Raw genomic sequence first — 27,540 nt, 5'->3', positions numbered from 1 at the left:
TTGTTGCAAACAGGATGCATGTTGTGGAATGTGTTTTGTACAGGTTTCCTTGTTTTCACTCTGTCAATAAGGTTACTATTGTGGAGTAACTGCACCTGTTGTTGATCCATCCTCAGTTTTTCCCATCACAGCCATTAAACTCCTGTTTTAAAGTCACCATTGGCCTCATGGTGAAATCCCTGAGTGGTTTCTTTACTCTCCAGCAACTAAGTTAGGAAGGATGCCTGTATCTTTGTAGTGACTGGGTGTATTGATACACCATCCAACGTGTAATTAATAACTTCACCACGCTCAAAGGGATATTTAGTGTCTACTTTGGTTGAATCTGTTTTTGAAATTCACTGCTCGACTAGGGTAGTCATTCAAAAATCATGTTAAAACCTATTAAATCGCACATAGTGAGTCCATGCAACTAATTATGTGACTTGTTAAGAACATTTTTACGCCTGAACTTATTTAGGCTTGCCATAAAAGGGGTTGAATACTTATTGACTCAAGACAATTCAGCTTATCATTTGTAATTAATTGGGAACATTTTGGAAGAACATAATTAAACTTTGACATTATGGGGTATTGTGTGTAATACATTTTATCCCATTTCAAATTCAGGTTGTAACACAACAAAATCTGTAAAAAGTAAAAAGGTGTGAATACTTTCTGAAGGCATTGTAGAAATGGCCTACCATCGCCATTGAAATGACCAGTAGTGACTTTGCAACATGAAAGGTTGAAAAACAAAAAAAACTGGCAAATATCTTACAAGCGGATCCAGAACCTTGGACAGTGATCGTAATTCCCACGATTCAACAAAAGAAAGTGGAAGATGCATTTTTTTACAAAATTATCAACGAAAAACAATAAGTCGTTAAATAACTTGTTCCTAAACACGCTTCCCTAGTCGCTAACACCTTTCATGCATTGGGCATCCAAACTTTTCACAGAAGCTGGACAAAAATAATGTCCAATATAAATAAAAAAGGGGAATGTCTTGACTGTTTTGCTGCTCGTGATATTTTAATAAAATGCCAGTGCGCCAGTTTTTACATGACGCAATTGCAAACTAAAGTGTGTTTGAAAATAGAGCCCCTAGACTTATTCAATAAGAAATGCTCATTTTGGTTTTCCATTGAGTACCGCAATGAACACAACTCTGCTTACCGTAGTCCTGGACCAGAGCTAGAAGGAAACATAACCAACCTTAGATATAAATTAATACACAACTCACTTGCGCTCTCTATCCTCCCTCTCCCTCTCTTTTGCCGCCTCATCCTCATCATCCCTCTCGGGCGAGGGGGTCCTCTCAGGTGTAGGCGGTCTTCGAGGAAGGGGCACAAAGTTCAGTTCCAGCTTCTCCCCTTTTGAAAGGAGCTCATACAGTCTTTTGATTTCGTCAGGAGGGGGCATCCAGTTTTTGGGGTCCTCGATTTCGTCATCGCTATAGGTGATTTCCCACTCTCGCTCCACCTGCTTTCTATCGCCTCCCTCCATCTTGCTGTCTGCTTCCATCTCCCCCTCTCCTTCCATCGCATCTCCACCTTTGTCTCCATCTGGAAAAAACAGATGAATCGGACAGAAGCATGCATGTGTGTTAGTAAGTTAGTGTGTCATTCCTGAATTGCGGTGGTATTTGCAACCATGAAAAACTAATCCAAGGACGCCTTCCAGCTATTCTTTTTACCTTTCCTGTTACAAAACGATATCCCAAGTATAAATAAGTATAAATGAAATAACTATAAATAAAAGGCCTTTTTTTTTTATCCCAAAAATGTTGGGAAAAAATTACGGAAAAACTAAATACGAGCATGTCTTGTTTATGACACCTTTCCCACTTTTGTGAAATATCATCCTGCCGCAATCTGTCGTTATTTTTCGAATCGGGTATTCGGTGGGGTGGGCGAGAGGCCAGTGGCAATGTGTGAATTTGGCAAGGGAACAGTAAAGACAGATGTGTAAATTAGAAGTTAATTACTATTAATCCATAATTAGTATGGTTGCATAGGCCCTAAATAGAAAACGTAAAACGTAAAAAGATCCCCAAAATGTTCCGTACAAAAAGCTTTTCTGTAATTCTATTTAACCTTTTATTTCACTAAGCAAGTCAGTTAAAAACAAATTCTTATTTACAATGACGGCCTACCCCAGCCAAACCCTAACCCGGACGATGCTGGGCCAATTGTGCACTGCCCTATGGGAATCCCAATCAAGGCCGGTTGTGATACAGCCTGGAATCGAGTCTGTAGTGACACCTCTAGCATTGAGATGCAGTGCCTTAGACCGCGGCGCCACTCGGGAGCCTCAACATCCCTGTTAGTGAGCACTTCTCCTTCACCAAGATAATCCATCCACCTGACAGGTGTGGCATATCAAGAAGCTGATTAAACAGCATGATCATTACACAGGTGCACCTTGTGATGGGGACAAAGGGTCATTCTGTAATGTGCAGTTTTGTCACACAACACAATGCCAAAGATGTCTCAGGTTGAGAGAGTATGCAATTGGTATGATGGCTGCAGGAATGTCCACCAGAGCTGTTGCCAGAGAATTTTATGTTAATTTCTCTACCGTAAGCCGTTGTTTTAGAGAATTTGGTAGTATGTCCAACCGGCCTCACAACCGCAGACCATGTGTAACCACACCAGTCTAGGACCTCCAAATCCAGCTTCTTCACCTGGGGAATCGTCTGAAACCAGCCACTCGGACAGCTGATGATCTGTGGGTTCGCACAACCAAAGAATTTCTGCTCAGACTGTCAGAGACCGTCTCAGGGAAGCTCATCTGCATGCTCGTCGTCCTCACCAGGGTCTTGACCTGACAACAGTTCAGCGTCGTAACCGACTTCAATGGGCAAATGCTCACCTTTCGATGGCCACTGGCACACTGGAGAAGTGTGCTCCTCACAGATGAATCACAGTTTCAACTGTACCGGGCAGATGGCAGACGTGTGGGTGAACCCCATGGTGGTGGTGGGGTTTTGGTATAGGCAGGCATAAGCTACGGACAACAAACCCAATTGCATTTTATCGATGACAATTTGAATGCACAGAGATACCGTGACGAGATCATGGGGCCCACTGTCGTGCCATTAATCTGCCGCCATTACCTCATGTTGCAGCATGATAATGCACAGCCTCATGTCGCAAGGATCTGTACACAATTCCTAGCAGCGGAAAATGTCCCAGTTCTTCCATGGCCTGCATAATCACCAGACATGTCAACCATTTGCACATGTTTGGGATGCTCTGGATCTACGTGTACGACAGCGTGTTCCAGTTCCCACCAATATCCAGAAACTTCGCACAGCCATTGAAGAGGAGTGGGACAACATTCAACAGACCACAATCAACAGCCTGATCAACTCTTTGCGAAAGAGATGTGTTGCGCTGCATGAGGCAAATGGTGGTCAAACCAGATACTGACTGGTTTTCTGATCCACGCCCCTATCTTAAGGTATCTGTGACCAACAGATGCATATATGTATTCCCAGTCATGTGAAATTCATAGATTTAGAGCCAAATGAATTTATTTCAATTGACTGATTGCCTTATATGAGTAGAAAAAGAGAGAGACAGTGAGCTCTCACATTTTTCAACATGTTTTTTGCAAAAAGATAGATTTGGAGTAAGAAACTTGGAATTTTTCGGCAGGGACATATACAGGATGCTACTCTCCATAGCATAACCTTCACTCCAGATCAAAACTCGAAACCTACAACCTAATTTTGGACAAAATTACCTGGAAGGATTAACACTACCAAGGACACCATCCAACCTGGAACTGAGACAGACCAGATACAACTTCAATTAGTACTGAGGTGTGAAGTGAGAGGTGTCGAGGCCTTTGAGCCCAACAAATGACAGGTAACCCCACCCAAATCCAGAGGCCTTGAAGCTTCCCCCTGCTGTTCAGCGACCATCCACTGGCATTTTCTACAAGAAATCTGCCAAAAGAAGTAAAAGCTTCTCCAAAGTGGGTATGACACCGACTCCCGTTGCCTGCTGCACTGCTGTTTGGATTCCACCGGGCGATCTGTTCACGGTCTGCCCTGGCTTGTCTCCCAGTCTGGTACAGGTACCCCTACCACACTCCCCCCTCTCTCCCAAGCTTTCGCTCGCCTCCAGCACACATGCACTGTTGGGGCGAGTGACTCTGAACTCACAATGGCTAGCCCCAGGTCATTATATATTTTTTTCTTGTGCATTTTGCTATCTGCCTCATGACTCCTGCATGCTTTGTTGACTATGATATTTCTTGTTTACCCAACCGTGGGACAGACTGTTTGTTCCTACACTCTGGACTCTGACTCTCTATTGATTACACAGGCATTTGGCCTCCCATCCTATTCTAACCACCTCTCGCCGGCTGTATAATATGATCTTCAAATGTAATAAATCAGCACTGCAGAGCCCTCCCTGTCCTCTGCCGTGCCTTGATTGTATTACTGCAGAAGATATCTGGAAATGTGCACGTACACCCTGGCCCATCTACTGTTGCTAGCCCCAATTCTGACTTGTGCTCTGTTTCACTGATTTCTGCTCTCGTAAAAGCCTGGGTTTTCTGCACTTTAACACTAGAAGCTTATTACCTAAAATGAATCAATTGAAAGTGTGGGTTCACACCTCCAATCCAGATGTGTTGATCATTACTGAGACGTTGTTTAGAAATATGGTGTTTTGAATATTGATGTTAACTTTTTTGGTTATAACCTTTTTCGGCAAGACAGATCTTCCAAAGGTGGGGGAGTGGCAATCTTTACCAAGGATCACCTTCAGTGCTCAGTTGTCTCCACCAAGTTAATCCCCAAACAATTTGATTCGCTGGTTTTAAGGATTCAACTTTCAAATAGCTCTTCGTTGACTGTTGCTGGGTGTTTTCGTCCTCAAATCAGCACTGGCCTGTACCCTACCTGCCTTAAGCCTGAATTTGTCCTGCTTGGTCACCTAAACTGGGACATGCTTAAACCACCTAACCAAGTCCTAAAGCAATGGGACTCCCTAAATCTTTTTCAGATTATTACCAACCCCACAAGGTATGACTCCAAACACCAGAAAAGGCTACTCTCCTCAATGTTGTCCTCACAAATAATCCTGGTAGGTATCAGTCTGGTGTTTTCTGTAATGGCCTTAGTGATCATTGTTTTACAGCCTGTGCTTGTAATGGCTGCTCAGTGAAACGACCTGTCCTGATTTGTCATAGACGCTTGCTAAATAACTTTAATGAGCAAGCCTTCCTTCATGACCTGGCCTCTAAGTTATTCCCTCCGCAAGGAAATTAAACAAGCAAAGCGTCAGTATAGAGTCAAAGTAGAGTCGCAATTCAACGGCTCAAACACGAGACGTATGTGGCAGGGTCTACAGTCAATCATGGATTACAAAAAGAAAACCAGCCCCATCGCGGACATCGACGTCTTGCTCCCAGAGAAATTAACCAACTTCTTTGCGCGCTTTGAGTACAATACAGTGCCACCGACACGGCCCGCTAACAAAGACTGTGGGCTCTCCTTCTTCGTGGCCGACATGAGTAAAACATTTAAATGTGTTAACCCTCGCAAGGCTGCCGGCACAGATGACATCCCTAGCCACATCCTCAGATCATGCGAGACCAGCTGGCTGGTGTGTTTACGGACATATTCAATCAATCCCTATCCCAGTCTGCTGTCCCCACATGCTTCAAGATGGCCACAATTGCTCCTGTTCCCAAGAAAGCTAAGGTAACTGAAATGACTATCACCCCGTAGCACTCACTTCTGTCATCATGAAGTGCTTTGAGAGACTAGTCAAGGATCATATCACCTCCACCCTACTTAATACCCTAGACACAGTCCAATTTGCTTACCACCCCAATAGGTCCACAGACGATGCAATCGCCATCACACTGCCCTATCACATCTGGACAAGGGGAATACCTATGTAATAATGCTGTTCATTGACTACAGCTCAGCATTCAACACCATAGTACCCTACAAACTCATCATTAAGCTTGAGACCCTGGGTGTCGACCCTGCCCTGTGCAACTGGATCCTGGACTTTGACGGGCCGCCCCCAGGTGGTGAAGGTAGGAAACAACATCTCCACCCCACTGATCCTCCACACTGGGGCCCCACAAGGGTGTCTTCTCAGCCCTCTCCTGTACTCCTTGTTCACCCACGACTGCGTGGCCATGCAAGCCTCCAACTCAAATCATCAAGTTTGCAGACGACACTACAGTGATAGGATTGATTACCAACAATGACGAGACAGCCTACAGGGAGGAGTTGAGGGCCCTCGGAGTGTGGTGTCAGGAAAATAACCTCACTCAACGTCAACAAAACAAAGGAGATGATCGTGGACTTCAGGAAACAGCAGAGGGAGCACCCCCCTATCCACATCGACGGGACAGCAGTGTAGAAGGAGGAAAGTTAAGTTCCTCGGCGTACACTGAAATGGGCCACCCACACAGACAGTGTGGTGAAGGCGCAACACCGCCTTTTCAACCTTAGGAGGCTGAAGAAATGTGGCTTGGTACCTAAAACCCTCACAAACTTTTACAGATGCACAATCAAGAGCATCCTGTTAAGCTGTATCACCGCCTGGTATGGAAACTGCACCGCCCTCAAGCGCAAAACTCTCCAGAGGGTAGTGTGGTCTGCACAACGCATCACCGGGGGCAAACTACCTGCCCTCCAGGACACCTACAGCACCCGATGTCACAGGAAGGCCAAAAAGATAATCAAGGACAACAACCACCTGAGCCACTGCCTGTTCACCCTGCTACCATCCAGAAGGCGAAGTCAGTACAGGTGCATCAAAGCTGGGACCGAGAGACTGAAAAACAGCTTCTATCTCAAGGCCATCAGACTGTTCAACAGCCATCACTAACACAGAGAGGCTGCTGTCAACATACAGACTCAAATCACTGGCCACTTAAATGGATTTAATAAAAGGTATCACTAGTCACTTTAAATAAAGACACTAATGTTTTCATATCCTAAATTACTCATCTCATATGTATATACTGTATTTTATACCATCTATTGCACCTTGCCTATGACATCGCGCATCCATATATTTATATGTACATATTCTTACTCCATCCCCTTACATTGTGTGTATAATGTAGTCGTTGTGAATTTGTTACATATTACTGCACTGTTGGAACTAGAAGCACACGCATTTCGCTACACTCACATTAACATCTGCTAACCATGTGTATGTGACCAATAAAATTTGATTTGACAGTTTGCGTGTTGTATTGTTGTCTCTACCTTCTTGCTCTTTGTGCTGTTGTCTGTGCCCAATAATGTTTGTACCCTGTTTTGTGCTGCTACCATGTTGTGCTGCTGCCATGTTGTTGCTACCATGCTGTGTTGTCATGTGTTGCTGCCACACTGTTGTTGTCTTAAGTATTTTTTTATTTTATTTTTTATTTTTAATCCTAGCCCCCGTCCCCGCAGGAGGCCTTTTTGCCTTGTGACACGCCGTCATTGTAAATAAGAATTTGTTCTTAACTGACTTGCCTAGTTAAATAAAGGTTAAATAAAAACAAAAATAATATGAACTGTATCTCAGTAAAATCTTTGAAATTGTTGCATGTTGCATTAATATGTTTGTTCAGTGTATTAAACCTAGGCTACAATGAATTTAAGCAACCACCTGATCTTGGTAGTAGGTAAACATCTGAAAGAAAGACAAGAAATCCCACCTAAACATGCCTAAATCCTGCTATATTGTTCTGTGGGCAGATTAAACAAAATGAGAGTTCTTTGGCAATGCAGATCAGCGCTAGGTTTTCCGACGACCTAATTAAGCATTAAAAGAATCAAACATGGCGGAGGTTCGATAAGAGGTCAACCGATTAATTAGGGCCGATTTCAAATTTTCATAACAATCGGTAATCGGCATTTTTGGACACCGATCACACTGCACTCCACGAGGAGACTGCGTGGCAGGCTGACTACCTGTTATGCGAGTGCAGCAAGGAGCCAAGGTAAGGTGCTAGCTAGCATTAAACTTATCTTAACATAACCACTAGTTAACTACACATGGTTGATGATATTAGTAGTTTATCTAGCTTGTCCTGCGTTGCATATAATCGATGCGGTGCCTGTTAATTTATCATTGAATCACTGCCTACTTCGCCAAACGGGTTATTTAACAAGCGCGTTTGCGAAAAAAGCACTGTCATTGCACCAATGTGTACCTAACCATCAACATCAACGCCTTTCTTAAAATCAATCCACAAGTATATATTTTTAAACCTGCATATTTAGTTAATATTGCCTGCTAACATGAATTTCTTTTAACTAGGGAAATTGTGTCACTTCTCTTGTGTTCTGTGCAACAGAGTCAGGGTATATACAACAGTTTGGGCCGCCTGGCTCGTTGCGAACTAATTAGCCAGAATTTTACGTAATTATGACATAACATTGAAGGTTGTGCAATGTAACAGCAATATTTAGACCTATGGATGCCACCCGTTAGATAAAATACAGAACAGTTCCGTATTTCACTGAAAGAATAAACATTTTGTTTTCGAAATGATAAGTTTGCGGATTTGACCATATTAATGACCTAAGGCTCGTATTTGTGTGTTATTATATTATAATTAAGTCTATGATTTGATAGAGCAGTCTGACTGAGCTTGCCAGCAGCTCTTCGCAATGCTTCAAGCATTGCACTGTTTATGACTTCAAGCCTATCAACTCCCGAGATTAGGCTGGCAATACTAAAGTGCCTATTAGAACATACAATAGTCAAAGGTATATGAAATACAAATGGTATAGAGAGAAATAGTCCTATAATAACTACAACCTAAAACCTCTTACCTGGGAATATTGAAGACTTAAAAGGAACCACCAGCTTTCATATATTGTCATGTTCTGAGCAAGGAACTTAAACGTTAGCTTTTGCACTTTTACTTTCTTCTCCAACACTTTGTTTTTGCATTATTTAAACCAAATTGAACATGTTTCATTATTTATTTGAGACTAAATTGATTTTATTGATGTATTATATTAAATTAAAATAAGTGTTCATTGAGTATTGTTCATTCAGTATTGGTTGTAATTGTCATTATTACATATATATATAAAAAACTTTTTTAAATAGTAAAAATCGGCAGATTAATTGGTATCGGCTTATTTTGGTCCTCCAATAATCGGTATCGGCCGACCTCTATTCGATAATGCAGTGGGGTTACTTTGCGACATCTGGTGCGGAGGGCCTTGAATGTGCAAGATTTTTTGGAGTCCAATGTTCAACCCAGTGTCCAAAACCTTGGTCTCTGTCGAAGGTTGTGGGTCTTTCATCAGTACAACCCCAAACACACATCAAAAAGCATCGAGGAAGGGTTAAGGAAAAAATGCTAGACTGTTCTTGAGTGGCCAGCAATGAGTCCAGATCTGAATCCCATAGAAAACCTATGGTAGCAGTTGGTCTAGATTCTAAACTAAATTATAAACTGGTTGGTTCGAGCCCTGAATCCTGATTGGCTGACATCCATGGTATGTCAGACCGTATACCACAACATTTATTTTTACTGCTCTAATTAAGTTGGTAACCAGTTTATAATAGCAGTAAGGCACCTCTGGGGTTTGTGATATATGGCCAATATACCACGGCTAAGGGCTGTGTCCAGGCACTTTGTTGTGTCGTGCCTAAGAACAACCCTTAGCCGTGGTATACTGGCTTTAAGCACCCCTCAAACACAGCTGAAGAGTGGGACAAATTGCCAGTAGAAAGGTGCAGCAAGGTCATTGACGGCTACAAGAAGCATTTGTCAGCAGTTATCTTGGCTAAAGGCTGTGTATCAAGTACTAGCTCCTGGCCTGAATGCTAATATTTTTATTTCAACTTTATTTAACTAGGCAAGTCAATTAAGAACAAATTCTTATTTACAGCATACCAAGAGGCAAAAGGCCTCCTGCTGAGACGGGGGATTAAAAATAAAAATGTAGGGGAAAAAACATCACGACAAGAGAGACACCACAACACTAAATAAAGAGAGACCTAAGACAACACAACACAACATGGCAGCAACACGGTTGCAGCACTAACATGGTAGAAACATTGTTAGGCACAGACAACAGTACGAAAGGCAAAAAAGTAAGCGCAACAACACATCACGCAAAGCAGCCACAAGTGTCAATAAGAGTGTCCATGATTGAGTCTTTGAATGAAGAGATGGAGATAAAACTGTCCAGTTTGAGGGTTTGTTGCAGCACGTTCCAGTCGCTAGCTACAGTGAACTGAAAAGAGGAGCGACCCAGGGATGTGTGCTTTGGGGACCTTTAACAGAATGTGACTGGCAAAACAGTTGTTGTATGTGGAGGATGAGAGTTGCTGTAGATATCTCAGATAGGGGGAGTGAGGCCTAAAAGGGTTTTATAAATAAGCATCAACCAGTGGGTCTCACGCCGGGTATACAGAGATGGACAGTTTACAGAGGAGTATAGAGTACAGTGATGTGTCCTATAAGGAGCAACGTTGGCAAATCTGAATGGCCGAATGGTAAAGAACATCAAGCTGCTTAAGAGCACCCTTACCTGCCAATCTATGGATGGTCATCTGAATCAGGGTTAGTTAGGCAGCTGGGGTGAAAGAGTGATTACAATAGAGGAAAGCAAGTCTAGATTACACCTTAGCCTGCAGCTTGGATATGTGCTGAGAGAAGGACAGTGCACCGTCTAGCCATACTCCCAAGTACTTGTATGAAGTGACTACCTCAAGCTCTAAACCCTCAGAGGTAGTAATCACACCGGTTGGGGGGGTTTTGGAGCATTCTTACTGATCCACATAACCTTGTTCTGAACACCTCCAAAACAAAGGTCAAGGGCAGAGAAAGCTTTGTTGCAGAGCGTTTAACGCAGAATCCAGGGAGGGGCCAGCTGAGTATAAGACTGTATCCTCTGCATATAAATGGATGAGAGAGCTTCCTACTGCCTGAGCTACACTACATCACCAAAAGTATGTGGACACCCCTTCAAATGATCAGATTCGGCTATTTCAGCCACACCTTTTGCTGACAGGTGAATAAAATCGAGCACACAGCCATGTAAATCTCCGTAGACAAACATTGGCAGTAGAATGGCCCATACTGAAGAGCTCAGGGACTTTCAACGTGGTACCGTCATAGGATGCAACCTTTCAAAAACGTCAGTTCGTCAAATTTCTGCCCTGCTAGAGCTGCCCCGGTCAACTTTAAGTGCTGTTATTGTGAAGTGGAAACATCTTGGAGCAACAACAGCTCAGCCGCGAAGTGGTAGGCCACACAAGCTCACAGAACGGGATTGCCGAGTGCTAAAGTGCGTAGAATCGTCTGTCCTCGGTTGCAACACTCACTACCGAGTTCCAATATGCCTCTGGAAGCAACGGCAGCACAAGAACTGTTTGTTGTGAGCTTCATGAAATGGGTTTCCATGGTCGAGCGGCCACACACAAGCCTAAAATCACCATGCGCAATGCCAAGCGTTGGCTCGAGGGATGTAAAGCTCGCCGCCATTGGACTCTGGAGAAGTGTAAACGTGTTCTCTGGAGTGATGAATTACACTTTACCATCTGCCAGTCCGACGATACCTGCCCGAATGCACAGTGCAAACTGTAAAGTTAAGGGGAGGAGGAATAATGGTCTGGGGCTGTTTTTCATGGTTCGGGCTAAGCCCCATAGTTTCAGTGAAGGGAAATATTAACGCTACAGCATACAATGACATTCTAGACAATTCTGTGCTTCCAACTGTGTGGCAACAGTTTGGGAAGGCCCTTTCCTGTTTCAGCATGATAATGCCCCCATGTACAAAGCGAGGTCCATACAGAAATGCTTTATCGAGATCGGTGTGGAAGAACTTGACTGGCCTGCACAGAGCCCTGACCTCAACCCCAACGAACACACAATACCCCATAATGACAAAGCAAAAACAGGTTATTATGATTTTTTTTGCAAATGTATTAAAAATAATAAACTAAAACATCACATTTACATAAGTATTCAGACCCTTTACTCAGAACTTTGTTGAAGCACCTTTGGCAGCAATTCTAGCCTTCGAGTCTTCTAGGGTATGAATACTATCTGAATGCACTGTATAAAGACAACGGGTGTTGGGCCAGAGATAGATCGTCTGTGAAAAAGGGTCTACTTGCTGTTCACACAAACCAACACTGTTTGTAGCATTGTACAGCTAAGCCAGAGTCATCTTCAGACCTAACTCAAATTTAAATATCGGGTGTGTCATCATGACTTTGGATAATTATTTGACACGTTGAACCTTTTTCAGTTGAACAATTCTGGGTGGTAAAAAGCTAAGGGGATAAGATGCGGAGAAAAAAGACAGACCAGATCCTGAAAACGTGACCGCAATAATTGGTGAGTTCGTTTTTAATCATCGATTGGAAATGAGCATTTGACAATGTGCGGGTATTGTCAAGATATTGTTTTAAAAATAATGACTTATAAATGACTCATGGCAGAAAGAATGGTGAATATTATTCCAGACACTGATATGGCTTAAAGGGATACTGCGAGATTTAGGTTGTTTTTCTCAGTCAGACGAACTCATTTCTGTCTCAGCGTGTAGTTAGGAGATGATTGAAGCTAGCACATAGTTAGCTTAGCACAATTACTAGAAGTCTCCCACAGTAGCCAGCTCCTCTCAAAAACAGACTTTCAACTACTCCAAAGCTGGGTGGTTGGTCATTTTAGTCTTACGAAGCTATACATAGTAGGGATGCACGATATATCGGTGAACATATCGGAATCGGACGATATTAGCAAAAATGCCAACATCGCTATCGGCCGATGCCTAGTTTAAGGCCAGACGTGCAAAACCAATGTCAAAGCTGACGTGCATACCTATATAACGAAGGTACATGATGTAATGAATCCACGTAAAATTTTGCGCAACACAGCATTCCTAACCTAGCCCACAATGTCTGCTGTGTGGATCGAGCAGTCAAGCAGTCATTTGAAAGAGTAAAACATTTTCAGCAAGACAACTCAAAGGTGAAATCCATTAAAGCCAAGGTAATGGAATTCATTGCCCTTGACAATCAACCGTTCTCTGTCGTGGGTGATGTTGGCTTTCGCCGACTGGTCGAGCACCGGTACACACTACCAAGTGCGCTATATTTCAGATGTTGCCCTACCGGAGTTACACAGTAATAGCGTCACTGCTATTAGCTTCACGACAAACATACTATGGAACGCCGTTTGGGTCTTTGCGTGTCAAAAAAGATACAGTAGCACTGTCAAAGCTGTGCAAAAAAAGTCAGCAAACATACAAACACCGGCCACGAACGATGTGTTTACAAAACCGCGTTGGTAATAAAGCATAATTTGTTCGACCGCAACTTCTGGGGTAGCTAGCTTTAGCTTGGTACCTAGCTAGCACCAATACAACCAGCTTGAAAACTATGACAAGTAGAAACTGCAGTCATTTTCATTTATTCTTACCAATGATTTAGGAATCCTTCTGAGTAAGTATTAGCTAGGTTGCCACTTGTTCACCTATTGAAATTGAACAGTTCATGAAAATACATAGCTAGTCAGCTACTTAACTTTGTTGTGCAAAGCTAATGTTATAAAGCAGCCAGCTAGCTTCATTTGGCTAGTGAAATGGACCGGGGTTATGTGTTGTGAGGCTAGCCACAATAAGGATTAGGCACAATTGTAGAATTTGCGGTTGGCCTTCAGAATAAAAGTATATCATTGACAGTGATGTAAATAAATACAAATAGTAGAATTATGCCATACTTTTATTTTGAAGGCAAACTGCAAAGTCCACTATTGTGGCTAATGCTTATTGTGGCTAGCTTCACATAGATGGATCCGACCACCATTAATCAAATAAGAACTGTTTTATATATTAGGGTTATTTTAGATGACACCTAGCTATATAGCTACTGAAACAGATTGTCGTTTTGCTATGTTTTTGGGGAAGAACATTGTTTGCATCCATGAGCTAGATAGCTTTTTTTAATGACCAGCACTGTAGCTGCGCGAGACAACTTTACCAGCATCATAGCATACGTATCAATGAATCTTTGGGACATATGATATACGAGTAAAAATATAATGAACGAGTTAAATTATGTGACGTGCAGTCATATTCAGGACCTGATTGGTCAACAAACATATTTGACACATCAAATAGTATCTTTTTTGACACGCAAAGACCCAAACGGCGTTCCATAGAAATCCTGGTTGAGAATGAAACGACTGAACAAATGAACAATGAAACAGCACAGCAAGTAAGTGAAAGAAATAGGTTTTCATTATGTTTTACTGGTAATGGGGACATGCGTAAATGCAAACAAAATAACTTTTTGGTCAGTGTGTGTGTGTGTGTAACCGTCATTTAACTAGGCAAGTCAGTTAATTAAGAATAAATTCTTATTTACAATGACAGCCTACACCGGCCAAACCCGGACGACGCTGGGCCAATTGTGCGCCGCCCTATGGGACTCCCAATCACAGCCTGGATTCGAACCAGGGACTATAGTGACGCCTCTTGCACTGAGATGCAGTGCCTTAGACCGCTGCGTCCATATGTGTGTTTTAACTATTTAAATGTACTAGAATGCTTAAAAAGGCCGCAATTTTTTTAAATATTGGTTATTGGTATCGTTTTCTTTTTGGCAAGGAAAATATCGGATATCGGTAACGGCCAAAAATGTCATATAGGTGCATCACTAAAACATAGTAATCAATATTTTATAAATTAGTTAATTTGACCGAATCATTAAAAAAAAGATTCTATCCACTTCCTCATGCTCTGTCTGTTGTCACATAGAGATGTATATAGATCACAGCGTTGTATCTGTCTCATTATGACATCTGTAAGCAGATGGGCAGCGGCATTGACACAGATACAACATTGATCTGCTGGTTAATATACCAGAAAAATTAGAACAATTGTGCTAAGCTAACTAAAATAATCTCCAAACTGCACGCAGAAACATAAAAATAGAATTCATGGTTTCATCTGACCTAAATCTCAATCTCGCAGGATCCCATTAAAAAATAATACACCATAATAGGGCTGGGGTCAATTTCAATTCAACAAATTGAAGGATAGTTTGGATAGTTTTTTTATACCTTATAGTCAGATGGCTAACAAAAAAAACAATTGGGGTGATGGGTGCCATTAGTCAAAGTTCAATGTTTGTGGCCAAATCCCCTCAAGTTAATAGTGGCTATTTAAAACAACTGTAAATCATGGATTACAGTTTCTCGCCCATAGACTACTTTCAGGGTAAGGAACCATCTGACTGACTATAAAGGTATAAAAAAGGTTAACTATCCCTTAATTTAATTTACATATCAATCATTGCAAATATTGCCTTAATGGTCAAGGATTTCTAACATGCTGACCACACCACTCGCGTCGTGTGCGCGAGCAGTGTAAAAAAAATGGACACATACATGTTATTCAATCATTGCGCACCTCAGCGAGCGTCTGCGTGACCAAGCACTAAAATAGAAATAGGTTCTACTTGTGACGCTCAACACGCTGCGGCCTCTCCCATCTCCTCATTGCTTTTTTGGAGCATATACCCACGTGGGTGATTGAAAGATGAACTGAAGTCCACACTCAAGTCGGTTGTAGTTATGCACCGGAAAGTTGGTTGCCAACCGCCATAAAGTCCAAAGAAGTAAAAAAAAAAAGCCTGAGGAAGGAGGAGAGATGACGAGAAAAGAATTTGGTTTACGGTTTTTAAGTGGATTAATTGTCGGAGTAGAGGACCTTGTGCATTTCAGGTAAAATAACACCCCAATGTTAATATCCCAGGACAAATTAGCTAGCAACAGCAAGCTAGCTAGCTATATTGCCATAAATGTTTCATGCTTTTCAACCTGTCCCCAGATTTATATAATTGGTTCAGAGTTTGTTTTGATATTTCAACTTGCGTGTCCTGATCATGTCTTGTGTGGGGGTCTCTGTGAATGGTTTGTCCTCTGACAAATCAATTGTAAATTTAGGTGTTCCTCAAGGTTCCGTTTTAAGACCACTATTGTTTTCACTATATATTTTACATCTTGGGGATGTCATTCGAAAACATAATGTTAAATTTCACTGCTATGCGGACGACACACAGCTGTACATTTCAATGAAACATGGCGAAGCCCCAAAATTGCCCTCGCTAGAAGCCTGTGTTTCAGACATAAAGAAGTGGATGGCTGCAAACTTTCTACTTTTAAACTCGGACAAAACAGAGATGCTTGTTCTAGGTCCCAAGAAACAAAGAGATCTTCTGTTGAATCTGACAATTAATCTGGATGGTTGTACAGTCGTCTCAAATAAAACTGTGAAGGACCTCGGCGTTACTCTGGACCCTGACCTCTCTTTTGAAGAACATATCAAGACTGTTTCAAGGACAGCTTTTTTCCATCTACGTAACATTGCAAAAATCTGAAATTTTCTGTCCAAAAATGACGCAGAAAAATTAATCCATGCTTTTGTTACTTCTAGGCTGGACTACTGCAATGCTCTACTTTCCGGCTACCCGGATAAAGCACTAAATAAACTTCAGTTAGTGCTAAATACAGCTGCTAGAATCCTGACTAGAACCAAAAAATGTGATCATATTACTCCAGTGCTAGCCTCCCTACACTGGCTTCCTGTTAAGGCAAGGGCTGATTTCAAGGTTTTACTGCTAACCTACAAAGCATTACATGGGCTTGCTCCTACCTATCTTTCCGATTTGGTCCTGCCGTACATACCTACACGTACGCTACGGTCACAAGACGCAGGCCTCCAAATTGTCCCTAGAATTTCTAAGCAAACGGCTGGAGGTAGGGCTTTCTCCTATAGAGCTCCATTTTTATGGAATGGTCTGCCTACCAATGTGAGAGACGCAGACTCAGTCTCAACCTTTAAGTCTTTACTGAAGACTTATCTCTTCAGTAGGTCCTATGATTAAGTATAGTCTGGCCCAGGAGTGTGAAGGTGAACGGAAAGGCGGGAGCAACGAACTGCCCTTGCTGTCTCTGCCTTGCCGGTTCCCCTCTTTCCACTGGGATTCTCTGCCTCTAACCCTTTTACAGAGGCTGAGTCACTGGCCTACTGGTGTTCTTCCATGCCGTCCATGGGAGGGGTGCGTCACTTGAGTGGGTTCAGTCACTGACGTGGTCTTCCTGTCTGGGTTGGTGCCCCCCCTTGGTTGTGCCATGGCGGAGATCGTTGTGGGCTATACTCGGCCTTGTCTTAGGACGGTAAGTTGGTGGTTGGAGACATCCCTCTAGTGGTGTGGGGGCTGTGCTTTGGCAAAGTGGGTGGGGTTATATCCTGCCTGTTTGGCCCTGTCCGGGGGTATCATCGGATGGGGCCACAGTGTCTTCTGATCCCTCCTGTCTCAGCCTCCAGTATTTATGCTGCAGTAGTTTATGTGTCGGGGGGCTAGGGTCAGTCTGTTACATCTGGAGCATTTCTCTTGTCTTATCCGGTGTCCTGTGTGTATTTAAATATGCTCTCTCTAATTCTCTCTTTCTCTCTTTCTCTCGGAGGACCTGAGCCCTAGGACCATGCCTCAGGACTACCTGGTATGATGACTCCTTGCTGTCCCCAGTCCACCTGGCCGTGCTGCTGCTCCAGTTTCAACTGTTCTGCCTGCGGCTATGGAACCCTGACCTGTTCACCGGACGTGCTTGTTGCACCCTCGACAACTACTATGATTATTATTATTTGACCATGCTGGTCATTTATGAACATTTTAACATTTTAATATTTTGACCATGTTGTGTTATAATATCCACCCTGCACAGCCAGAAGAGGACTGGCCACCCCTCATAGCCTGGTTCCTCTCTAGGTTTCTTCCTAGGTTTTTGGCCTTTCTAGGGAGTTTTTCCTAGGGAGTTTTTCCTAGCCACCGTGCTTCTTTCACATGCTTTGCTTGCTGTTTGGGGTTTTAGGCTGGGTTTCTGTACAGCACTTTGAGAATATCAGCTGATGTACGAAGGGCTATATAAAAATAAATTTGATTTGAATTTGAATAAATTTGGGTACAAAATCAACATGCACGCGACTGGCTTGGTCAGCATGTTATTCAACTGAATCTGATAAGCTTTTCACATGATTATTTAATACAATTTTATGACCCAAACCCAACCCCTAACTGGCCTATGTGCTCTTTACCTTATATACAGTTCAAGATTTCACACACTGAGGTTGGAGTCATTAAAACTCATTTTCAACCACTGCACAAATTTCTTGTTAACAAACTAAAGTTTTGGCAAGTCGGTTAGGACATCTACTTTATGCATGACAAGTAGTTTTTCCAACAATTGTTTACAGACAGATTATTTCACTTATAATTCACTGTATCACAATTCCAGTGGGTCAGAAGTTTACATACAGTAAGTTGACTGTGCCTTTATACAGCTTGGAAAATTCCAGAAAATTATGTCATGGCTTTAGAAGCTTCTGATAAGCTAATTGACATCATTTGAGTCAATTGGAGGTGTACCTATACCTCTCCAAAATAAATTGGAGACCTCAAGTCTGGTTCATCCTTGGGAGCAATTTCCAAATGCCTGAAAGTACCACGTTCATCTGTACAAACAATAGTATGCAAGTATAAACACCATGGGAGCACGCAGCCGTCATACCGTTCAGGAAGGTGACGCGTTTTGTCTCCTAGAGATGAACATACTGTGGTGCGAATAGTGCAAATCAATCCCAGAACAACAGCAAAGGACCTTGTGAAGATGCTGGAAGAAACGGGTACAAAAGTTTATATATCCACAGTAAAACGAGTCCTATATCGACATAACCTGAAAGGTCGCTCAGCAAGGAAGAAGCCACTGCTCCAAAACCGCCATAAAAAAAAGCCAGACTACGGTTTGCAACCGCATATGGGGATGAAGATCGAATTTTGGGAGAAATGTCCTCTGGTCTGATGAAACATAAATAGAACTGTTTGGTCATAATGACCATCGTTATGTTTGGAGTTAAAAGGGGGAGGCTTACAAGCCGAAGAACCCCATCCCAAACGTGAAGCACTGGGGTGGCAGCATCATGTTGTGGGGTGCTTTGCTGCAGGAGGGACTGGTGCATACTTCCAAAGATGTGGCAAAACAGCTTAAGGACAAAAGTCAAGGTATTGGAGTGGCCATCACAAACCCTGACCTCAATCCTAAGAAGATTTGTGGGCAGAACTGAAAAAGTGTGTGCGAGCAAGGAGCCATACAAACCTGACTCAGTTACACCAGCTCTGTCAGGAGGAATGGGACAAAATTCACCCAACTTATTGTGTGAAGCTTGTGGAAGGCTAACCAAAACATTTGACCCAAGTTAAACAATTTAAAGGCAATGCTACCAAATACACTCAATTAGTATGTAAAACTTCTGACCCACTGGGAATGCGATGAAAGAAATAAAAGCTGAAATAAATCATTCTCTCTCTTATTCTGACATTTCACATTCTTAAAATAAAAGTGGTGATCCTAACTGACTTAAGACAGGGAATTTTTACAGAGTTTAAATGTGTATTTGGCTAAGGTGTATGTAAACTTCCGACTTCAACTGTATGTACATTTGAATACTGTGTGTCACACACATGTACATATAAGGTAACATACAGTATATTATGACATAAGAGACATACAGTACCAGTCAAAAGTTGACAGACTTACTCATTCAAGGGTTTTTCTTTATTTTTATTATTTTCTACGTTGTAGAATAAAAGTGAAGACATCAAAACTATTAAATAACACATGTAATCATGTAGTAACCAAAAAATGTTCTGTCAAAATATAGCCAACCTTTGCCTTGATGACAGCTTTGCACACTCTTGGCATTCTCTCAACCAGCTTCAAGAGTTGGTCACCTGGAATGCCTTTCAATTAACAGGTGTGCCTTGTTTTTAAATGTAAATTGATTTTATTTAAACTAGGCAAGTCAGTTAAGTACAAATTCTTATTTACAAAGACGGCCTACCCCGGCCAAACCCGGACGATGCCAGGCCAACTGTGTGCTGCCCTCTGGGACTCCCAATCATGGCCGGATGTGAATCAAAAAAGTTAAATTGCGGAATTTCTTGCCTTCTTAAAATGTGTTTGAGCCAATCGGTTGTGTTGTCACAAGGTAGGGTTGGTACACAGAAAATTGTATTTTACCAAATAGGGCTAAGTCCATATTATGGCAAGAACAGCTCAAATAAGAAAAAGAGAAATGATAGTCCATCATTACTTTAAGACATGAAGGTCAGTAAATCCGGAAAATTTCAATTACTTTGAAAGTTTCTTCAAGTGCAGTCGCAAAAACCATCAAGCGCTATGATGAAACTGGTTCTCATGAGGGCCGGCACAGGAAAGGAAGACCCAGAGTTACCTTTGCCGCAGAGGATAAGTTCATTAGAGTTAACTGCACCTCAGATTGCAGCCCAAATAAATACTTCACAGAGTTCAAGTATGAGACACATCTCAACATCAACTGTTCAGAGGAGACTGCGTGAATCAGGCCTTCATGGTTGAATTGCTGCAAAAAAAAACTACTACTAAAGGACTCCAATAAGAAAAGGAGACTTGATTGGGCCAAGAAACACGAGCAATGGACATTAGACCGGTGGAAATCTGTCCTTTGGTATGATGAGTCCAAATTTGAGATTTATTTACAATTCAAGGCACACTTAAAAAGCATGGCTGCCACAGCATTCTGCAGTGATACACCGTTCCATCTGGTTTGTGCTAAAGGGACTATCATTTGTTTTTCAACAGGACAATGACCCAAAACCCACCTCCAGGCTGTGTAAGGGCTATCTGACCAAGAAGGAAAGTGATAGAGTGCTGCATCAGATGACATGGCCTCCACAATCACCCAATCTCAACCCAAATGAGATGGGTTGGGATGAGTTGGACCGCAGAGTGAAGGAAAATCAGCCAACAAGTTCTCACCATATGTGGGAACTCCTTCAAGACTGTTCGAAAATCATTCCTCATGAAGCTCACGAGTGGCTCAGCTGTCTAAAGTACTGCATCTCAGTGCTAGAGGCGTCACTACAGAGCCTGGTTTGATTCCAGGCTGTATCACAACCGGCCATGATTGGGAGTCCCATTGGGCGGCGCACAATTGGCCCAGCGTCGTCCGGGTTAGGGTTTGGCCAGGGTAGGCCGTCATTGTAAATAAGAATTTCTTCTTAACTGACTTGCCTAGTTAAATAAAGGTTCAATAAATAAATAAAATAAAAAGCTGGTTGAGAGAATAGCAAGAGTGTGCAAAGCTGTCATCAAGGGAAAGTGTGGCTCCTTTGAAGAGTCTAAAATATACACGTTTTTGGTTACTACATTATTCCATATGTGTTATTTCATAGTTTTGATGTTTTCACTATTATTCTACAATGCAGAAAATAGTAAAAATAAAGAAAACCCCTTGAATGAGTAGGTGTGTCCAAACTTTTGACTGGTACTGTATGTGTGGATACATAAGCATATGTTTCCACCATATATGCCCATATAAAACATACAAGTAATAATACATATATTGCGTTTCCATATGGGCAATGGTGCCAATATATTTGGCAACCTTGCCCATACGCTTTAATTTCCTCATGTCTGAGATGCCCTATGGCCCAGTGCAGTCAAAAATGTGATTTTCCTGTTTTATATAAATTTCCACACTATGAGGTTGGAATAATACTGTGATAATTATGATTATGCCCTTTCAGCAAAAGAGCTGCTTGAAAATATTGTTTTGGTGGGCCTGCCTGGTGTTTTGGCCTGCCTGGTTACTTCAGTTTTCCCCACCTCACTCAAACCACTCCCAGAAAGCCCTAGCAAAATTCTTGCTTATTACAGTGTCCTATCTAGCCACTTTGAACAACATATTGCCACTGCCTTCTCAAAAGAAAGAGAATGACCGCAGCAGCAGCGTTTGTGATGTTATGCAAATATTTCATGAAAAGTAGGGGGACTTGTTGTGAATGGTTTTCTGCATAAAAATTGGAAGCAATTTTTATTTATTTTTTTACTTCTCTGCAATTCAAAAATACCTCACACAAAACCAAGGGTCTACAATGGTGATTCATTTTTTTCTTTCCTTTTTAATTATAGTACCAAAGTACTAAAATGTAAAGAGATATTTCAAAACGACATTAACATGTGTCTTAAATGCATTGATGTTGTTTTTTTTGTCTCCGTTAACATGGCATTGTTTAATGAAAACGAATTGGCTTGTCCCTGTAGTGACCTAGTAGAGTTTTAGTGACATGTTTTTGGGATTAAGAGATATCCATCTATTATTTTGAATGCTAGAAAGTAAACAAAAGTAGGCCTAAAGTGGCACTCCAGTCTCCTTTTCACCACATGTAACACCTGATTTACTTAAAGGCACATCTCAATAGGTGGTCCAGCTAAGTCAGGACATAGCACAATTGCTCCTCTATTGTTCCTCAAGCAAGCGGGGAGGTCGATGGCATCAAGGATTCCCATCAGACCAACTCCTTGAATGCCCTACTCCTCAAAACTTATTTTTTTACCTTTAGTGTGTGTACTTTACTGTATTTGTACTTGGGATATCGCTTTTCTACAGTAAAAGTTCAATCGCTGGAGGATGTATTTAATATATTGTATACTGTAGATCAATAAAACAAAGAAAGCTATTAAAATGCACATTTTTTTTTACAAATATAATGTATCCCTAAGTTTTATGTCATTGGTGTTACCACTTTGAAAATAACTCTTTAGAAAGATATACAAGGACATTGAGCATCCCCTCCAGTGGAAAACTTATCGGGGTAGGGGTCTAGATTTTTTAAAATTATTAGCTAATCTCAACCTTTAGGTACAGTGGCAAGAAAAAGTATGTGAACCATTTGGAATTACTGATCTTCATCTAAGTCACAACAATAGACAAACATAGTGTGCTTAAACTACCGTAATTTCCGGACTATTAAGCGCACTCACTGAATTTAAAAAAAATATATTATTTTGAACATAAATAAGCCGCACATGTCTATTTTCCAGTAGCGCTGTGGAACATCCAGGTGCACTTTTGCAAACTTCAGACGTGTAGCAATGTTTTTTTTTGGACAGCACTGGCTTCTTCCGTTGTGTGTCCTCCCATGATCACCATTCTTGTTTTATGTATCGTAGACTCATCAACAGAGATGTTAGCATGTTCCAGAGATTTCTGTAAGTCTTTAGCTGACACTCTAGGATTCTTCTAAACCTCATTGAGCATTCTGCGCTGTGCTCTTGCAGTCATCTTTGCTGGACGGCCACTCCTAGGGAGAGTAGCAACAGTGCTGAACTTTCTCCATTTATAGATAATTTGGCTTACCGTGGACTGATGAACATCAAGGCTTTTAGAGATACTTTTGTAACCCTTTCCAGCTTTATGCAAGTCAACAATTCTTAATCTTAGGTCTTCTGAGATCTCTTTTGTTTGAGGCATGGTTCATATCAGGCAATGCTTCTTGTGAATTGCAAACTCAAATTTTGTGAGTGTTTTTTTTTTTATATAGGGCAAGGCAGCTCTAACCAACATCTCTGATCTCGTCTCATTGATTGGACTCCAGGTTAGCTGACTCCTGACTCCAATTAGCTTTTGGAGAAGTCATTAGCCTAGGGGTTCACATACTTTTCCCCAACCTACACTGTGAATGTGTCAGAGGAAGGCCCTAAAAATTGTGAAAGACTCCAGCCACCCTAGTCATAGACTGTTCTCTCTGCTACCACACGGCAAGCGGTACCGGAGCACCAAGTCTAGGTCCAAGAGGCTTCTAAACCGCTTCTACCCCCAAGCCATAAGACTCCTGAACATCTAGTCAAATAGCTACCCAGACTATTTGCATTGCCCCCCCCACTCTGTACCGGCACCCCCCTGTATATATTGTTATTTTTTTTTACTGCTGCTCTTTAATTTCTTGTTACTTTTATCTCTTATTCTTATCTGTATTTTTTGAAACTGCACTGTTGGTTAGGGGCTCGTAAGTGAGCATTTCACTGTAAGGTCTACACCTGTTCTATTCGGCGCATGTGACTAATAACATTTGATTTCAATGTTTAAATTATGTATTCAATATAGACAAGGAAAAATACAATAATTTGTGTCTTATTACCGTAAATTCCGGACTATAAGCCGCAACTTTTTTCCCACGCTTTGAACCTCGCGGCTTAAACAATGACGCGGCTAATATATGGATTTTTCCTGCTTTCAATTTTTTTCTCTCCAAAAAAACACATTCTGTGACGTGCTCAGTTTTTTGGCGGCATGAAGCTTTCATTAGACCAATGAAATTGGCGAACGGGTTAAGGTAAACAACTTTTTTGTTTACTGTTTAGATTAAATCGAGCGCTCTCAAACTTCCCATCATTCTGATTACGGTAGTCATTTTGTCACCCTCATCATGGCAAAGACACGGAGAAATGCATATGATGCAGCTTTCAAGTTGAAGGCGATTGATCTGGCTGTTGGAAAAGGAAATAGAGCTGCTGCACGGGAGCTTGGTCTTAATGAGTCGATGATAAGACGTTGGAAACAGCAGCGTGAGGAATTGACTCAGTGCAAAAAGACAACTAAAGCTTACTGCTAATTTTAAATTTTTTGTTACAAGCCGTGTTTCGTTAAAGCCTATTTATTTTTGTTACAAGCCGTGTTTCGTTAAAGCCTGTGTAAAGTTCATTTGTTTCAATGTACCGGTAGGCACCTGCGGCTTATAAATATTCTGTGGACAAATGAAACTACAGTTGAATTGTTTGGAAGGAACACACAACACTATGTGCGGAGAAAAAAAGGCACAGCAACATCAAAACCTCATCCCAACTGTAAAGTATGGTGGAGGGAGCATCATGGTTTGGGCTGCTTTTTCGCCTAAGGGCTTAGACAACTTCCTATCATCGACGAAAAAAAGAATTCCTATGTTTATCAAGACATTTTGCAGGAGAATGTAAGGCTATCTGTCTGCCAATTGAAGCTCAACAGAAGTCGGGTGATGCAACAGGACAACGACCCAAAACACTGAAGTAAATCAACAACAGAATGGCTTCAACAGAAGAAAATACACGTTCTGGAGTGGGCCAGTCAGAGTCCTGACCTCAACCCGATTGAGATGCTGTGGCATGACCTCAAGAGAGCAGTTCACAGCAGACATACCAAGAAAATTGCTAAACTGAAACAGTTTTGTAAAGAGGAAAACGTTTGGCTGAGGTTATTGCTGACAAAGGAGGGTCAACCAGTTATTAAATCCAAGTTGTTTACACGGTGTGTTCAATAAAGACATGAAAACATATAATTATTTGTGTGTTACTAGTTAATTAAGCAGACTGTGTTTGTCTATTGTTGTGACCTAGATGAAGTTCAGATCAAATTGTATGACCAATTTATGCAGAAATTCAGGTATTTTTAAAGGGTTCACATACTTTTTCTTGCCACTGTATGTGAAATTTGAAGATTCCATTGATAATTTGGTGTGTCTAAATACAACGTGTCATAGGTGTTACTCAATTTAAATGAAGGGAAATTACATTGTGAGCAAAATTATTAATCATGTCACTTGAGTAAATTATTTTCAAAGGTTTAATGACCATAGATTTTAGCATCTGTGGCCATTTAAGAAAATCCTCAATGACCTCAAATCAACAAACCCCGGTCAAACCCTCCCCTATCCTGGACGACACTGGGCCAATTGTGCGCCGCCCTACGGGACTCCCGATCACGGCCGGTTGTGATACAGCCCGGGATCGAACCAGGGTCTGTAGTGACACCTCCAACACTGAAATGCAGTGCCTTAGACCGCTGCGCCACTCGGGAGTGGGGCCCGGGGGTGAGCCAGAAATACTTTCGCTATTTTCACAAGCAAGTATTATGAGCGCAATTGCTGGCAGTGGCGCGAATTGCTGGGTTTTGGTAAATAAACAAGTTGTAGTTGTGACGAGGGCTTGGCCACTCACTGGCCAAGCAAGGCGTTCCATGGCTTAATACTGCATGCGTTTATCTTAAGTTCTTTAGGTTTTTGACGGTCTTTGCGTCAATACGTTCTGTAGGTTATTGACGGTCATCAACTCCAATTCGGCTGAGGGCACGGAATATTCTCGTCCTAGTTCATTGTGGATTGACACTACAGATTAGTAGCCCTTTCCATTCATACCAGTATACGGGTTGAAAATGGCAGATTTGGACACTGATAAACTCCTAAATTGGAACGCAGTGGCTGTACAGGTTCTCCGCTTCACAGCTCTGTATTGGTTTTGACTGACAGCCGTTCTGAACTTAAGCACCGCGCGAGACAAGAGGTTGCCCCCTCCCTCCCGCTAATTGAGCAACTTTAACAAATGTTTTTGTTGTCTGAGTGAGGGAAATGCTGTAAATTACAAGGACTCTATGTATTTTGAAGGATGAGACGTTGAGGATTATAATAAATACAGCTTTGATGTCATACATGCAAGCCAAACATCCGTGAGTCTAAATGTGCACTTCACATTTCCATAATCATAAAACAAATGTAATATACAGTGTCAACGTTTATGATCACTATGTTTGATGTACAGCGCTATATCCTGAGTTGTCCTGAACAGAATTAGGTTATATTTGTTGTATTGTGAAGAAAATTTGCCGTGGAACATGCAACTGAATGCACTCATGACTCCATTCTACTCTCACCAAAACTACGATCTGCTTCTCTGAATTACCTAGTGAAAGCCTAACACTGTAATATCGTATTTTATCATTTAGCTAGTCATGTTGGCAATAGAACAAGCTTTCAAATTATACCCACCTGACCCAGATAATGGACAGTTTTTGGATTGCATAAACAACAACAGAACATTGTGTAAAGGCAGAGATGCAGGGTTGTGTTCAAAACATCTACAAGTGTGCTTTATATACTTCCTCAACCTCACAGCTAGGAGAGCTGAAAAAAAGTGCCTTATAGTTTAAGACTCTTCTTTGATTCACAAAAGTGCATTAAAATGACTAAACTGTACACACTCAAAACCTTGTTGCACCTACTCCACATTTGCTTGTTATGCTACTGAATGTATATAGAGTACTTTCAGATTTTGTTATCAACAAAATGAGGTGAAAAGTACAGCGAATGTAGAATGCACGTAAAATCAATAGTGTAATGTTCAGATTCAGTCTTCTGAACTGTTGTGTCCTCACCTTTAGTCTAATAACTGTCCCATAATCTCCAAACTGTTCCCTTTGAATTGCTACCATGGTTATGCATTTCCATATTTCTTCTGAAAGATCTCAATTTAGCCTTATCTATATAGGCCAATTCCCACAAGTGTAAGGGATTAAATAGCATAGGCGACAGTTACAAAAAAATCCTGTGTTTGCTCAATATGTTTGGAGTGTTGACAGTCAACATTGTAACTGGCTTTAGCAAGTATAGGCCTTCACGCATCGCACTTCTCAAATAAAAAATACTAGGCGTAAATCTTTAAATATACCAACGTATACCAACGTAAATGGTATTGTATGTGAGGCACAATCTCAATAAGCAAGATATATACTAGGCCTGCCATTCATATGGCGTTAACGGACTGAAAAATGTTAACAGCCTACGTTTGGAGGAGCGCGTCTTTGGTAGCCGGACAAGAAGCGCTCTTTGGAAATGGGGAGGTAGTCAAGCT

General features: G+C 41.6%; 2 protein-coding genes across 8 annotated transcripts in view; one reads left to right on the top strand and one right to left on the bottom strand.

Annotated features, from left to right (window-relative positions):
- The window catches only part of pagr1 (PAXIP1 associated glutamate-rich protein 1), a 38,210-nt gene that overhangs the window by 6,358 nt on the left and 4,312 nt on the right, over window positions 1–27,540 (bottom strand). For 6 of the 7 annotated variants that reach the window (XM_014159254.3, XM_014159256.3, XM_014159258.3 and 3 more), the window contains exon 3: window positions 1,226–1,547. In XM_014159254.3, coding sequence (XP_014014729.2) covers window positions 1,226–1,547 — 322 coding nt within the window. Of the gene's footprint in view, window positions 1–1,225; window positions 1,548–3,732; window positions 4,147–27,540 lie in introns of those variants that run through there. The other variant, XM_045702608.2, reaches the window with a different exon arrangement.
- kif22 (kinesin family member 22) overlaps window positions 26,240–27,540 on the top strand; it is a 55,178-nt gene continuing 53,877 nt past the window's right edge. The window contains exon 1 of the mRNA XM_014159252.3: window positions 26,240–26,359. The gene's annotated coding sequence lies outside the window, so the exon portion shown is untranslated. The remainder of the gene's footprint in view (window positions 26,360–27,540) is intronic.

Source organism: Salmo salar, chromosome 19, assembly GCF_965601325.2.
Source record: "Salmo salar chromosome 19, fSalSal1, whole genome shotgun sequence".
NCBI lineage: Eukaryota > Metazoa > Chordata > Actinopteri > Salmoniformes > Salmonidae > Salmo > Salmo salar.
Note: the sequence above shows the minus strand (reverse complement) of the source record. Positions and strands in the feature narration are given on the sequence as shown.